Source organism: Pristis pectinata, chromosome 4, assembly GCF_009764475.1.
Source record: "Pristis pectinata isolate sPriPec2 chromosome 4, sPriPec2.1.pri, whole genome shotgun sequence".
NCBI lineage: Eukaryota > Metazoa > Chordata > Chondrichthyes > Rhinopristiformes > Pristidae > Pristis > Pristis pectinata.
In genome coordinates, this window is record NC_067408.1 from 71,190,149 (window position 1) to 71,206,929 (window position 16,781).

At 42.4% G+C, this 16,781-nt stretch overlaps 1 protein-coding gene across 2 annotated transcripts in view; it reads right to left on the reverse strand.

Moving 5' to 3' along the window:
- map3k15 (mitogen-activated protein kinase kinase kinase 15) overlaps window positions 1–16,781 on the reverse strand; it is a 101,893-nt gene that overhangs the window by 3,463 nt on the left and 81,649 nt on the right. The window contains exons 21-27 of one of the 2 annotated variants that reach the window (XM_052014109.1): window positions 14,743–14,917; window positions 13,357–13,542; window positions 11,326–11,431; window positions 9,435–9,657; window positions 5,206–5,318; window positions 4,789–4,877; window positions 449–525 (exon numbers count right to left, since the gene is read on the reverse strand). In XM_052014109.1, the coding sequence (XP_051870069.1) occupies window positions 449–525; window positions 4,789–4,877; window positions 5,206–5,318; window positions 9,435–9,657; window positions 11,326–11,431; window positions 13,357–13,542; window positions 14,743–14,917 (969 nt within the window). Of the gene's footprint in view, window positions 1–448; window positions 526–1,195; window positions 1,279–4,788; window positions 4,878–5,205; window positions 5,319–9,434; window positions 9,658–11,325; window positions 11,432–13,356; window positions 13,543–14,742; window positions 14,918–16,781 lie in introns of those variants that run through there. The other variant, XM_052014110.1, reaches the window with a different exon arrangement.

Genomic DNA, 16,781 nt, shown 5'->3' on the forward strand with positions numbered 1-16,781 from the left:
GGCAGCATTGCCCCAATGCAGAGAAATGAAAAGTAAAATTAAGGAAAGATTGCACGCTTATTTTAAAATCTGCACAGAGCTCTGTTAGTACTGCCAAAGCCTAGTGAAATAGGCAAGGCAGGTAATCCAAGCATTGTAAACTTACTGGAAGCTCACATGGCTACCTGGTCTGCTTGAACATCTTTAGGTGTAAATGATTTAATGCTGCTACAACTACAGTTACAGTAATAAAGCCATCCTCCTGAGATGCTCCACTCAAACCTACACAGACCAGTCCAGCGACCAAAACAATTATTTTTACTATTCAATCTTTGCATTGGTAAATGTATTGAAATGATCCAGTTATCTTTATCCTGTGAAGTACAAAGCATTTGTTAAATGTTATTTTTAACTGCAAAAGGGAATGGATCTGCCATCTCTTTCTTTCCCAATCTAAAGCTGCACTTACCTGAGCTGTAGACCTCGCAAATCATCTTTTGTGATATGTTTCAGAACATCAGATAACACATAGCCCTCTTCACAGATCTATTGAAGGAAAAGGCTATTTAGAAGTTGACTAAAACAAACAAGTAGTTCAATCCTTCACCTCCTACACCTTACATTTGTTTTTATTGATTTCAAAACTTGAGCCTGCATAGAATGATCTGACATGTAACCACATAATAAATGTGGAATATGTTGCATTATTGATGGTAGAGGAGGAGGATCAGTGAAAGACTGCATTTGTGAACACAGTAAGTGCTCAGGTCATTTTAGCTAACTGCATGTCATTCACAATAATACCAATAGGTGGTGCAGAGGTAAAGGCATCATCATTTACAGTGTACACTGGTGTGGTTCTATTATTAAACTAGGAAAGCTTGAGACAGATGCAAACTGTGAGTGAAGATTTGATTCCAGTGTGACATTCCATGTGAGGCCCTGCTCTGATGCACGAATCACAAGAGTTGCCCCATACTGGGAAGAACAAAGAACACTACAGCACAGTACAGGCCCTTCGGCTCACAATGTTGTGCCGACATTTTATCCTGCTCTAAGATCCATCTAACCCTTCCCTCCCACATAGCTCCCCATTCCTCTATCACTCATGTGTCTATCTAAGAGTTTCTTAAATGTCCCTAATGTATCTGCTGCCACAACCTCTGCCGGCAGTGTGTTCCACGCACGCACCACTCTCTGTGTAAAAAAAACTTACCCCTGACATCCCCTTTATACCTTCCTCCAGTCACCTTAAAATTATGTCCCCTCGTGTTAGCCATTTGTCGCTCTTGTAGAGGGCTAGAAGAGTGGCAGATCATAATGTCAGTGCATGCCACTGGTTTGAAGCTAGCGCTGCCAAACCAATGGTGTAAACAGCACAGCACTGAGCAACGTGAGGTACATCCAGTCCACTGATCAACAGAGTCATCAATGACTTGGAGGCTAACTGTTCATTGAAGATTAAGGTGCCGATGAGCACCTTTGTGGACATTTCGTGTTTTGAGATCTCATTGAGGTTGTGGGCTCTTCAGACAGTGGTGGAAGGAAGGAGCCTGTATCTGCACTTCAAGGCTTCAGCGCTGCTCTGCTTCCTGCCATGGAGATTCTAGGAAGAATTTGCAGAAGGTACAAAGGTAGGGCAACCTGCCAAAAGAGGATGGAGGAGGAGTCGGTGGGGGGGGGTGGTGGTGGTGGTGGAGTGGAGGGAGAGGAACCCCATTGAAGGGTCTTATCCACCACAGCGAGGGCCAATCTATTCAGCAAGCCTGCTTCAGTCAGAAGGTGCTACCAAAGGGACACCACGTGAAGCAGGTACAGCTGCAGGGCAGAGCAAGAACTCCATGGCTTTCACAGCTATGGGCAATTCTTGTGCTTCCAGCTCTTCTGCCTTGGGGCCATCAGCAATGCTTCAAATCTCCAGGAGAGTAGCGTTCATCTTGCCCTCCTCAGGTCTGGAGCAACAGAGAGTGCGAGTGCTCAGATTTGCAGGGATCAGAGGCTTCCCAAAAAGGTGAGGTGCCACTGACTGTTGTTCTCTCTCTTTAAGGCACATTCATTCACTCACAAGGTGCCATTAAAGGGTTTTCATTTCCTGGCTATATGGCTGGAGTATGAGATACCCACACATCGTGACGTTCACTGTCAGTATCCAGGAAGCAGTCACAAAGGATTTTTTATGTCCACTGTGCCTTCTGTATTTGAGCCACTGCCAGATCAGGGACAGGCCACAGGAAAACAAGGGTCATCCACTGATCACTCCAGCCTGCAACCCGCACAGGGTAACGTGCGTGTATATACAGAGGCCATGCTACCTCTTATAAGTTCATTAAGCCACCTGCTAGCATCCTCTGGCACCACTGCTGTTGCCAGGACCAGAGAGGGGAGGAGATCTGTGGGAAACGTGATGCAGTGTGGTCAGCTGTCTGCTGGAAACCAGGGCGACCCTTGGCACTAACTGCAGAGGAGGGGGAGGAGCAGGAGGCATAGGAAAGGAGAGAGGAGAGAGAGGAAAGGAGGGGTGACATAGGCCAGGCAGTCTGTGAATGAATAATCAGACTGCACTGTCAATGAACACATTCCCCACTACTCTTTCTACTTTAGTTGGTACCGCTGTAGGTCGGAGCCTGTTTGACCACAATGCTAAAATGAAAACCAATATCAGAACAATATTCCATGATATATTTATACATCCAAACATGAGAGAGGGCACAGAAAGCAACTAATGACAGTTGGCGATTAAAGCAAGATGGCGCCAGAACCTGGCAACTCTTCGCAAGCTGGTCTCTGCAGATCTATGCATTCCTTCTCTTTTTATCATTCTACTCTTTTAAGTCTAAATCCCCTCGTACCACTTTGATGGACTGAAGTTGTGAAATGATCTGTCTGAATGGCACACAAAAACAAAGTTTTTCACTGTACCTCGGTACATGTGACAATAATGAACCAATTACATTCTCTGCCTCTTTCCTGAGCTGGTGCTCCCAGACCACGGTTGATGGAAGGCTTCCAACCCCCAGGAGGAGACTGCAGGTGGTCTCAGAGGATGACCTCAAGCAGCTGTGGACCTGGAAGAATGGCTGTTGTCTGCACCAACGTGCTGGGGTGGAAGCAGAGTGGGCTGGTTAACTGACAGCTAACAGCAGAGGGGACTGGCAGTGGGGAGATCATAAATGCTGTCACCCTGAGAGGGGAAAGCAGATTCATGCACCACTAACCACAGTAATAGCTCAACATTCACTGTAGTTTGTACAGTGGAGATTTATGACATTAGTATCTTGAGCAATCTGAGTTTGCAATGACAGCAGTCTTGATTGAGTGCTCATTACTATGATGAGTGTGTAAAACAAAAATCAGATTATTAATTGAATTTAAATTCCAGAGCTGCAATGATGGGATTTGAATTCAGGGCTCTGGATGTTAGTCCATGACCTTATAGTAATATTCTAGTAATTTAACCACTGTGCACCCACCTTAGAAATCAAAAGCTGACACCAGTAAGTAGCCATAACTCAGTCAGGCACTACTAGTTTAACCCATCTGTGGAAGTCCATGTGTTAGTGCAACTTGTTCAGTGACAACCTCAAGTGTCAGTTCGGAGTGGGATTAAAATACCAAACCAATCAAGTTCCACTTTCTGTTTCCATGCTGTATTACTCTATGACTCTATTTTGGATAGGTACAGGGAAGGGAGGAACTTGGACGGTTATGGGCCCAACTAGCAGAGAGGATGCTGTAGTCGGCATGGACCAGTTGGGCAGAAGGGCCTGTTTCTGTGCTGTATTACTCTATGACTCACTTGACTGCGGGAAATAACTAAAAATATTTTAAACAAAAATTGCGGAAAAATAAAGATAGTTTGCCATCAGGTTATGCATTATAAATTAAGTACTAAAGTAACATTAATAGAATTCCTAGAATTAATAACCCATTGACAGATACTAAGCAGGACACAGGCATTTCTAGAATCAGCCGCCATCTACTCAAACCACACATAATGTGCAAGTATGCACCTCTGAGTGTACTTGGACACAATACGAGGCTGCCTGATGTAATGATTATGAGAGAATGTTGCACCCCTGTGCACTACTGTGAACAGCACAGTGTAAACTAGCAACAACCCAGGCTCACTGGCTCTACTTGGAAGCAATCTGAATTTCTAGGCCGAGGAGAGAGGGAGGCAAAGGGAGAGAGAGGAAGAAATGAGAGAAAATGGAGAAGTTAGGGAAGAAGATCAGGATCAAGAAGAGTTGAAATAAGGAGTGTGAAGCAGAGTCAGCTGAGTAAGTAAGAAGAATTATGGGGGGGGGAGGCAAAGGGAGGAAAATAAAGTTATTAAGGAAAAGGTTAATAAAGAAAATTGAGGAAGACATTGCAGAGGATGGAGAAAGGAATAAGGACAGAAGAGGATAAGTGTGAAGGAACAGAGAGAAACTAAGAGGAAAGACAAAAAGGAAGAAGGAGAAATGAAAAAAAGCTAAACCACGGGAATAAAGAGTGCCTTCTTAATCCAAACACAGTGGGATTTTGAACACACATCAGATCTCCTCTCTGCACTGAGGAGAATCCCAGTCTCTCCAGTCTGCCCCAGCACCTGAAGTCCCTCATCCCAGGAACAACTCCAATGAAAGGTCATCAACCTGAAATGTTAATTTTGTTTCCCGCTCTGCAGATGCTGCCTGATGTGCTGAGTATTTCCAACATCACTTGTTTTCATAACAGCAATCGACAGTTCAGTACAAGTAAGCATCTTAGAAAAATAATGCATTTTTGCAGTTATAAATCTACTTGACCTGACAAGTACCACTTTACCTTGGTTATAGTCTCTGCATCTGCTCCCTGTTCCTGCAGCCAGCTGACGAGTTCCTGATCCAGGGTGTGGTGTGCAGGAGGCTGGAACACTGAAAGGGAGAGCACAGACAATACCATCACCTTGTCGGTCTTGATCCCAATCACATGCACGTCAGGACTGCAGTAACACAGGAATGTGCTGAGAAGGTCAAAATAGATGGGGAAACCTTCTAAAAATGTAGAATGTAGAAAATGCAAAAATCACTGGAAACTAAATAGACGCATTTTTGTGAACTAAACTGGCCGAACAACTCAGTCTGGGGAGTTCAGTGTTTCAGCCCACATTCCCATCAGGTCTGGAGGTGGAAGCTAAGTATCACAGGCAGATTTCTGAGAAGTGCCACTCGAGGATGCTAGTATTCCACATTAATTACTTACCTGTTGATTTGAATTTTGACTGGAGTTTGGATATGGCCTGGTCTCTCCGCTGGATTGTTTGCTGAAGATGCTTCTGATACTCCTTTTCCTTGTGGACCAACTCCTCCAAAAGCCTTTAGGGTCAGAATGAAAACATCAACTGCACAGAGAGATAGGTTTGCATTTCATGAACTCAAGGTGTCCCAGAATTGCTTCACAGCAGTTACGTGCTTCTGAAGGGTAGTCACTAATGTTAGCGTAACGCTATTACAGTGTCAGCGACCCGGGTTCAATTCCCGCCACTGTCTGTAAGGAGTTTGTATGTTCTCCCCGTGTCTGCGTGGGTTTCCTCCGGGTGCTCCGGTTTCCTCCCACATTCCAAAGACGTACAGGTTAGGAGCTGTGGGCATGCTATGTTGGCGCCGGAAGAGTGGCGACACTTACCGACTGCCCCAAGCACATTCTCAGTAATGCAAAAAGACGCATTTCACTGTGTTTCGATGTACATGTGACTAATAAATTAACATCTTAAGGTAAATATCTTAATGTTGGGAACTTGGACAGTATGTTTGCTTCACTTTCAGCCCTTTCATTAGACTTTTATCCTTCTTATTCACCACTTGAGTTATAGAGAATCATAGAATGATTGCAGCACAAGGAAGAGACCATTTGACTCATCATGCCTCTGCTGGCGTTTCTCTTGGGCGACACAGTGCTGCAGCTAGTAGAGCCATTGCCCCACAGCTCCAGTGACCCAGGTTCGTGCAGAATTTGTACGTTCTCCCTGTGATTGCATGGGTTTCCTCCCACATCCAAAGATGTGTAGGGTTGGTAGGTTAATTGGCCACTGTAAATTACCCTTCATGTGTAGCTGACTGGTAGAATCTGGAGGGAGTTGATGGAAATATGGGGAGAATAAAATGGGATTGGTGTAGGATTGATGCGAGTGTGGTGGGCAAAGTTGGAGGCCTGCTTCCATGCTGTATGACTCTGCTCATTCTTTCCCTGAAGCCCTTCATTTATTTTCCCTTTGTGGGAAGGATAGAGGGTGCAGAGGTGGTTCACCAGGGTGTTGCCTGGGATGGAATGTTTCAGTTATGAGGAGAGACTGGAGAGGCTAAGTCTGTTCTCCCTGAAGTGGAGGAGGTTATGAGGGTCATGTTTGAGGTATATAAAATAATGAGGGGTATAGGCTGCAGGAACTGTAGCCCATTATCAGAGGTAGACAAGAGGACATAAGTTTAGGATAAGGTAGAAGAGATTCAGAGGAGATATGAGGGGGACCTTTTTCACCCAGACAGTGGCGAGTGCCTGGAACGCACTGGTGGAAGCAAAGCCACTGATAGCATTTTAGAAGTGTCTTGATGAGCACATAGGCCTAGAAGGGTTTGGGCCAAGTGCTGGGAAATGGGATTACTGTTGATGGTGCCCACCGGTCAGGGTGGATGAGATGGGCAGAATGGCCTCTTTCCATGCCGTATCTCTCTATAACTCTAAGTATTATCCAGCTCTTTTTGAAAACCATGACTAAATCTGTTTCCACTAAGCCTATCTACCAACACATTCCACTTCATAAACGCTTGCTGCATCTAGAAGATTTTCCTTGCGTCACCTTTAGTTCTTTTGTCAATTATTTTACATCAATGTTCTTGGGCTCACAGTCCTTTCACCACAGTTGCAGTTTTTCTCTATTCAAACCAAACATGATAATACCTCCACACATTGAGGGACCAACTCCAGCTTCCCCAGTCTGTCCAGGTAACCAAAGTCCCTCATCCCAGGAACCGTTCTAATAAGCATGTATGGCACCCTCTCTATGTCTTCACATGGTGCCCAGAATTGGACACAATCCACCGGCTACTGCTGAACCACTGTTTTATAAAGATTGTTGACATAACTTCCTTTTTTTATAGATATAAAAGGATCAAAATAGCTTTCTTAATACAGAAGGATGGTTAAAAGGATAGAATTGAGTAATAAGACAGAAGTTCAGTAGAATTTTGAAATCCAGTAACAACTTGAAATCATTGTTCTGTTGTTTACAACACATGCATTAAATGTAATGAAGGGGGTGGGGGAGTGGGGTGGGGTGGCAGGAGATGGAGGGAAGGTGAACACTGGGGACTGAGTACTTAGTCCCTATCCAGACGACGTCCAAGGGTCGGCCACAATCCTAGGACGGCCCAGAGTTCTTTATAGCCAATACTGCAGTGTAGAAAGCAGAGTGACCCATTTGCTAACTGCACCATCCCACAAACTGCGATTAATTAAATCACTAGGTTCATTAATTCTATTTATTGGTTGAAGGGTAAGTGTTGAATAATTGTTAACTATGACAGGGAGAACTGACCCACCCCCTTCACCCCAAGTCATGCTATTTACATCCATTTACGCAGGTGACAGGGCTATGGTCCACCATCAAAAAATGTTATCAACACACCCTCAGTACTTGAAAGTGTCCTTACTAGTTGTATCATGACCTGGTACGGCAATTCCAATGCACAGGAACACCAGAGGCTGCAGAGAGTTGTACACACAGCCTGGTCCATCAAGAGGCACAGCTGTCTCCTCCATTGAAAGCATCTACATGAGGTACTACCTCAAGTAGGCAGCACCTATCATCAAGGATCCCCACCATCTGGGTCAAGCCCTCTTCTCGCTGCCAGGAAGTACGGAAGCCCCACACCACCAGGTTCAGGAACAGATATTTTCCTACATCCATCAGTTTCTTGATCCAACTGACAGAAACCTAACCCTACCTCAGCAATAGGACACTACAGACCACCTCCTGCACTACCATGGACTTGTCTCTAATTGTGGGTTTTTCCGCATTGTCTTGTTTTGCAGTCTTTTTTTCCTTCACTGTATTGTATAACTTATGTCCAACTTATGTTCTGTGTGTTGCTGTCTGAATCTACGTTCCTGTGATACTGCTGCAAACAAGTTTTTCATTGTATCTGCACATCACTGTACTCGTGCACATGACAATAAACCTGACTTGACTAAAGTGTTAATCAGGATTCAAAACCACAACAGATTTTGTTTGTAATCTAATGTGCAGGTACAGCCAGGTCTTTAGGAAAGCTTACAAAATATTATCATTTATTACTAGGGGTATTTAATACAAAAGAAGAGAGGTTATCTATCAACTAAGTAGGAAATTGATGAGACCTCATCTCTAGCGCTGTGTACAGAATTGGTCTGTTTTTTTTAAAAGGATGTTGATGCGTTGGAAGCAGTACACAGATGGTTTACTAGACAAATAACTGGAAAGGACAGGTCATCTCATAAGCAGAGATTGGAAGGACTAGGTTGGTAACCGCTAGAGTTTAGAAGAATAAGAGATTTGCTTACATGAGATCCCGAGGAGCCTTGATTGGGCGGAAGTGTGGGAGAATCCAGATCTGGGGGCTCACTGTTTAAAAATAAGGTGCTGTGCATCTAAGACAAAGACGTGATGAAATATTTTTTTCTGTCAGAGGATCGTGCCTCTTTGGAACTCTTTTCCTCAAATGGCAGCAGAAGCAGAGACTTTGAATATTATTAGGCAGAGTTGGATAGATTCTTGATAAGCAAGGGGGTGAAAGATTACTGAGGGTGGACATGAATGTACGGTTGAACTTACAATCAGATCAGCTACTTTATTATTGAATGGGAAGCAGGCCAAGGACTGAGTGGCCTACTCCTGCTCTTGATTCACATGTATGTATGAAGCAACTGCAGGTGACACAGAGGAATAATCATAGTCATTGAGTTATACAACATGGAAACAGGCCCTTCAGCCCAACTCTTCCGTGCTGACCAAGGTGCCTATCTGAGCTAGTCCCATTTTCCTGCATTTGTCCCATATCCCTCTATATCTCTCCTATCTATGAATCTGTCCAAGTCTCTTTTAAATGTTGCAATTGTACCTGTGTCTACCACTTCTTCTGGCAGCTCGTTCCATATATTGGCCACCCTATGCCTGAAAAACTTGCCTCTCAGGTCCCCTTTAAATACTTCCCCTCTCACCTTAAACCTATGCGCTCTGGTTTTAGGCTCCCCTACCCTGGGAAAAAGACAGTGATTATCTCCCTATCCATCCCCCTCATAATTTTGTAAACCTCTGGAAGGTCACCCCTCTGCTTTCTTTGCTCCAGGGAAAACAGTCCCAGCCTATCCAGACTCTCAAGCCCTCCAGTCCTGGCAGCATCCTTTTCTGCACCTTCTCTATCTTAATAAATTACTTAATATCAACGGAGGTTCAATACCTGTTTGTCTCCCGTTTTAGTTTCTCCAGCTGCACACTCAGAGGCTCCTGTAGGTGCTGCAAATCTTGAGATGTGGCAGAACTAAAGGTGCTTGCTCCTGAGGTAATGAGGTGCTCCTTATTTTCAGGCAGTGCCCTAGGTTGGTACACGGGATCCTCTACCTCATCTCCATCTCTGTCTGCACCTTCGCCCTTTGAGGCAGGGCCAAAGTGAAAATGCAGCTCTAAACAAAATCACCTTTGATATATTAGAATCTGACCGTTAAACAATAAAGTTAAAAGGTCAGGATTATAATTTTAATAAGAATTATTATAGCACTATTTAACATTCCCTGCAAATATACATTGAATGTTATTTTCAATTTGATGTTTGGGGAAGATTACATACTGTGAGGCTTGGGAGAGAGAAGAAGTATCTAACATGACTGTCTGACTGGCACTTGGCACAAAATGGACTTGTTTTTTTTTGTTCTATGTTCTTTTGTGTAAAAATTATGTATAATTTATGTTTATGTTTTTCTTGTGAATGCTGCTTATAATGCTATGTGCCTGTGATGCTGCTGCAAGTAAGTTTTTCATTGCACCTGTGCACAAATGTACTTGTGCACATGACAATAAACTCAACTTTGAGGTTTGATGGTATTTTCCAACCCGTTAATTACCTATGTTCAGAAGGCCTAGGACACCAAGTGAGTGGTGCTGGCCATCCGGATTCCAACACGAGGTATCCCAGCTCCGGAAGAATGCATCATCTTCCTCGAGATCTGCATACCAAGAGGGAGTTGGAGCTTGCTGACTTCCAGAGGATTGGACAGCACCACCAGTTGTCAAGGGAAGCAGAGGCTGTCTTTTGTTTAGTTACATTAAGGGAAGCAGAGACAGGAACTTAAGGGAAGCAGGACAAGGACTAATGTGAGGCCTGGACACCCCATGGGGATTATCCGCAGTCACTAGGTTTTCTGAAGCATGGGGTCAATGAGCCATCACTGGCAAACACTGCCATACACAAAGTGTGCATGCAGACAGGCTGAGTCAGTGCCAGAGAACATCAGTCAGTTCAAATTTGATGTAACAGCTGTGTGCATGGGGTCCTGAAATTCTGTTGGTTGAAATTTCAACGTAAGTTACAAGGCTTGGTATGGAGCCCCAAAGCGGAGACACAAGACACTGCAGATGCTGGAAATCTGGAGCAACACACAAATCGCTGAAGGAACTCAGCGGGTTAAGCTGTCCTATGGAGAGCAATGGACAATCAGCGTTTCAGGTTGACCCAAAATATTGACTATTTCCCTTTATAGATGCTGCCTGACCCACTGAGTTCCTCCAGCGTCTTTGTGTGCTGGTATGGAGTCCAGTGGTCACAGCTTTACATCCTACCTGAACAAGTTGATTTGAAAGTATATTGTTATTTTTATTGTCATAGGAACTTGGTGATAGAATATTGGGCTACATCATCATCTTCTCCATATACATATTTACTTTGAAATCAGTGGTTTATGTCAGGTAAGAAGCTACATTCAACCCAAGCACTTAAAACAGGTACTTACAATTGGAATAGCAGGTGTTATCTCACTGGCCTGTCACTGTTCTCCTGGTCCCGTCTGAGAAATGTAGTTCCTCTTGCATCAAAACCCAAATGATGCAGGATCTAATTAACACCCGACACATTTTTAAAACTGTCCTAGTTCCTGTACGTGGTACATCTCCTGAAGACTGATCTAATCACAGTGAAGATTGCAATCTTACATACAGAAATTAAAAGGATTGAATTATATCTACTCCAATTCTATTTCTGTTCGAAGTTTGAAAGTCTCAGTAAGTGTTAGAGACCTAAATTATTGAAGTGAGAGAATATTCCTGAGCTGGTCTTCAAAGAGCGAGACATTTTATACCTGGAATGAGAATAGTCACAGCAGCTTGAACTGCACGGCAGATGATGTTGTCCATTGCAAACATCCAGTGGGGCTTGATATTATGGTGTCGCAGAACCCTATTAACCTAAAACAGCAAAAAAAAAGTTTTTATTTTATTGCAAAGAGAAAGAAGACAAAATTCAACCATGAATCTGCCAATTTCTTAAATCTGTTTACCTTGTTCAGTACCTTTCTCCCTCATTTATCTATTCAACATCACCACATACGTATCAATTAAATATTGAGATTAATGGTTAATATATACCAAGTTTTAGCTTAATGAGGCTCCACAAAGATTATTGATGTTGTTCAAGTCACATAGTTCAGGACAATACATCAATCCTGATGGCTGCATTCTGTAGAACTGCATCTACCTGTGATATCAGTATCTACCATTTGATTCACTTTTCCTCAAATCATCGTGGTTCTATTCAAACAAAGCTCAACAGTAAGGAACATTTTCCTGGTGATGACTTAACATGTATCATTTAGCAGGATATGTCTGAATGGTTGCATATGGAGAGTTCATGTTCAGAGTTCAACTGGTCACCTGACCCTGATTAAGAGTCCTGGAAGTTGTCATTAAGGTAAAGGCTGTCACTATCATTTGACAATGCAGACTGGTAATATTTTAATGCAACCTTGGTTCTTTAACCATCACAACATTAAAACATTAGGCGAGTTTCATTTAATGATGATTGATTGGGCATGCCAGGAAACTTTGCCAAAACATTATTGCCTCTGCCAGCTTCCAGTCTATTGACACTTTTCCATTTAGGACATAATCTGACAGTACAAAAACATGCCGGCTCTTTAAAAGAGCTACCTGGTTAGCCTCCTTGCCAATTCCACTTTAAGTAATGTCTTATCATCACTTTCTTCCATCCACCGTCATTTAGCACACTTCACAGAGAAATTACCTTGTCCATTTCCATTTGCTCAAAATTATGTCAATTTTGTTTATTAGCCTTGCCTCTTTTTATGCTCAAAGGAATAATCTTACGAAACAGAATCTGAAGCCCTACTTGAAATTATCAATGTTGAAGCGTAAAATGTTCAAGAATACCTCTGCACAAATGGGGCCTGGTTACTCTATTGCATCCCACCTGTTGTAGCTCCACAACTGGAACTATCCAGCCTAAACACCCTTCAGAATCAGATTTATTATCACTGACTTATATGACGTGAAATTTGTTCTTTTGCGGTGGTGGTACAGTGGAAAGACATAAAATTACTACAAATTACAAAAATAAATAAATAGTGCAAAAATAAAGGAATAATGAGGTGGTGTTCATGGACCGTTCAGAGATCTGATTGCAAAGGGGAAGAACCTTTTCCATTATATCCTGAAATCTTCTATGCTCAAATCTTTGGAGGGGATGTGATCTGGAACCCTTTGGCAACCAATATCTTTGCTACTGAACTCTTCTGTTCATCTGTTTAATGCCAGTTACATTACTCATTAAGGATTCTTGCTTTGTCTCACTCTTATTTCTGATTTTTAGCTGCAGTTTTCTCAGCTTTCCTCACATCCTCAGTTCTTAATTAGTTCTATTCATCAGTAGCATTGTCTCCCTTAATTGATGGTCAGATTTGTTTCTTTGACCTCACCCCTTTGTTGGTTGACCGGCTTTGGTCACCTTACCTCGATCAGTTCAGTAACCAAGTGTGAACATCATCCACCTATTACTACCTTGAACTGAAACTTTTTTGTTGAATATTTCAGTCAATCCATCATCAAATCCAGAACTAGTTTCTACATTAATTTTCTTTCCTTACTGTGCTTATGCATCAAACACAAAAGTTGCATCTAATTTCAAGCACCCTGCGTGCTCTGAAGCTCTTGGTCTTAGAACTATATAACCAACTAAGTCCTCCCTCAATTCTTTTCAATGAGCATGAGTTCACCTTAAAACACCTTTTTCTAGGGTCACAGCATGTCACATGTTTTCAGTGAATAGACCAATATGAATCTTGCCATTTGCATTATTCTGTTGTCACAGAACTTACCGCATCCTGAAAACCAAACAAAACCAGCTGAAACTGATTTATGGAGATGCTATCAAAATCCAAGTCCAGTTTGAGTTTGGAGATGGTGTTGGCCATCACTCTCCGCTCTGGGAAGCGAATGAAATCCCGCAGGATACTGATTATCTGCTTTATGTGATCAACTGACAGCTTAAGCTCTTCATGACTCTAGAAAATAAAACAAGCAATGTGTTAAATATAACGTGGTAAGCAGGTGGGGAGCGACTGGAAATGTAGAGTGAAGGGCATCTAAAATTGAGTAAAGAAAATACTAAAACACTAACAGGGCATCTGGCTGGTCATGATGTCAGCAATTACTGAGGTGTACAGTATCACTTCAGTGAAGTTATGGTAATAAAAATCAAGTAATGGAACCATAGAGTTGTATAACCCAGAAACAGGCCCATTGGCCCATCAAGTTTATGCCGACTGTTTCGCCCATCCACACTAATCCCACCTGGAGATGACACGGGTTCTTCACTTCATAGAACTGGACTCAAATTTAACCCACACCAAGCCCATGTGCATGTTTTACATTCACTCAGAAACCACTGGACATGATCCACTGCACGAAACTATTGCTAAACAGCATTTTACTCAGGATGAATGTAGCGGGAAATATGTACTGCTGATGTAGTTTTGGGTGTTCTCCTAAAAGTGATGGCAGACACTTTCTTGGGAATAAGCAGAGGAAGTTTTGCAATGTGTCCAACCAAGCTCCTCTTGATATGAGAATACTCATGCTGACATCCAATAGCCAGGATAGAAAAGTGCCTCAATCTTCAGTGCTATCATTGGTCATTCCGACCACCTTAATTCACAGAAAGAAAATAAATTCTGACTATTTGAATTAACTGGCTACCATCAGGGGTGAATGTCAGGGCTCACAGCAAAAACTTTCAAAGCAAAAACAATAAAAATACTTCAAACAAATAAAACTATTTCGTTCAATAATATTATTTCTCCTATTTTCTTACAACACAGCCAGCTCTCAGAGCAACCCCATTAGTTCCATTCCCTTACCTATTTATCTCTCACATATCCATTAGCTCCCCTTCATTTCTCCTACCACCTGCCTAACGAGGGGAAATTAATATAACCAATTAATTCACCAACCAGCACATCTTTGGGATGTGGGATCAAGTAGGAGCAACCAGGAGAAACAGGCATGAATACAGGGAGATCATGCAAACTCTACTCAGACAGCACTCTTCAGCAGGTTGGAAGCCAGGTCACTAGAACTATGAGGCAGCAGCACCACCGATGACATTGCACCACATCACAGGGGAAGCTGTTTTCAGTGTGTTATATATAACAGAATAGCAAACTGAATTACTCAGCTGCAAGGAGTGTGAGAAATCCACGTACCTGTTGCAGGCTATCCAACAAGTTGGAAATAACCTGATCCTGGTCTGCATTCAGAATTTTGTAGAGAACGGATCTGCGTTTACTGTCTTTCTTTAGCAGGAATAGGCTTGTGTCTATTTCATCAGAGGAAACAGGACTGTTTCTATCTTCCGTGGATGAAGATTCATCAGGGAGACTATATCATTGAACAGTCATTGGGGATAGTGAGCAACTTTAAGGAACCATCAACAAAAGAGTACATTTTAGGAACATTAAGATTCAGTGCCATTTATCGGATTGTGAGGCAACCATCAATGCTGGATTTGCAGATAAACCTGTCCAAATGTAGCTTATGCCAACAATTAAGTTGACCAACATCAACATATATGTATATAAAATGCTCATCATGGTAATATATTCAATTAGATCAAAAAAAAGTGACAAAATAAAAGCCAAAGATGAAACCATTAGGCCAACCAATCAACATCAAATCTTAAGTGGGGGCTAACAAGTGAAGAGAGATGTTGTAGAATTGAATTCCAAAGCTCAAGACGCAATGGCTAAAGAGACAGTCTCTGTTGATGGACAACTATATGTGGGGAACAGCAGCAGCTCAGAGTTTGCAAGTGCATAGTCTGATAAAGGGTGATCAAAATAAAAAAAAAATCAAGCATTCTCATCAGGGCTAGGAGAGTACAATGAACAAACTTGAGTGTCAGCAACAGTGAATATAAGAAGCAGGAACATGGGGACGCATATGGCCTCTCAAACCTGCTGTAATGTTGGGGTAGGTGTAACAATGACAATAACAAGCAAAACTTAACATTATGTGACAGAGGATAACGGGTTATAGCCGTTTTGTGATTTTGGTCATTGCACTACTTCTAAGCATTCAGTTGAGGTGCATACGGTCCACAAGAAGATTTAGCCTGGATATCTGACTTGGGCATTGATATTTGATTTATTTTGCTACTACTACATGGAAGAAGCAGTTGGCAGTTGTAATTCCTCGGGGGAGAGTGGGATGGATGACTGAAATATCAATTGAAATCACTGCTGAAACCAGATACGTCTATGCATCAGGCAAATGCAAGTGACTGATGAAAGTAATCAGGCTCCTCCAAGTCGCTAATGAACTTGTTGACTTGGAGTGAAGGTTCTTTACAACTGCCTCTTCTAATGCAAAAGGGATTTCTGTACCTTCTTGGGAATGAAAGTGTCTTCGACTTTTAGCTCAACTTTTAATACTCTCGTTGGGCTCTTAAAATAAATGCAAATAGCAAATGGAAAACTTAGCTCGGTAAGTGTATCTCATGCATAACATAATAGGTACAAATTAATTTATAATAGGAATGAACAGAATGACAAAGCATAAAATTACACAGAATCGACATGCAGGCCTTCTGATTCCACCGTGCAAACTGCAATCAAAACTTTTTTGCACTTTGTCTCCCATATCACGTACAAGCATCAAACCTCTAAGAAGCATACATACTCAGTGGGAGCATGATCCACATTGTCATCTATTTTTGCCTTGGGTGGTGAATGGGCGAGGTGGCAGTTTGCCCAAGGGCAACTGCAATACACTTGACAATCAGGGTTCTTTACCCAATCACAGGCAAACCTGTCGATAATGGGCATGCGATTTCCAACAAGCCTTTTGTAAAAAGTGAAGGGTAATATCCCCTAAAATGAGGAGAGTACTGCTGCAATGAGAGAGCAGGCTAAATATTGGAAATCTAACACACAATGGAACAATTATTCGTTGACGCAGTACTTAAGATCTCAGGAAAGAGGACCTCCTGTTGTGCTCCAGAAACGTGCATTCCTGGGGAAACCTTCACCCACAGGATATAGCTTCCATTCTAGCAGATACGTAATGACTTTCTACATCTAGTTATGAACCTATGCAGAGTTTCTCATACATTTAACATTATTGTGTCAGCTCTGTATTCTTTCCCTCAAGAAATTAAACCCTATAATTTATTTAAGGAGTTCTCTGTTCAAAATTTACTCAAGCTTACCCATAGACACTAGAGACTGCAGATGCTGAGCAAAAG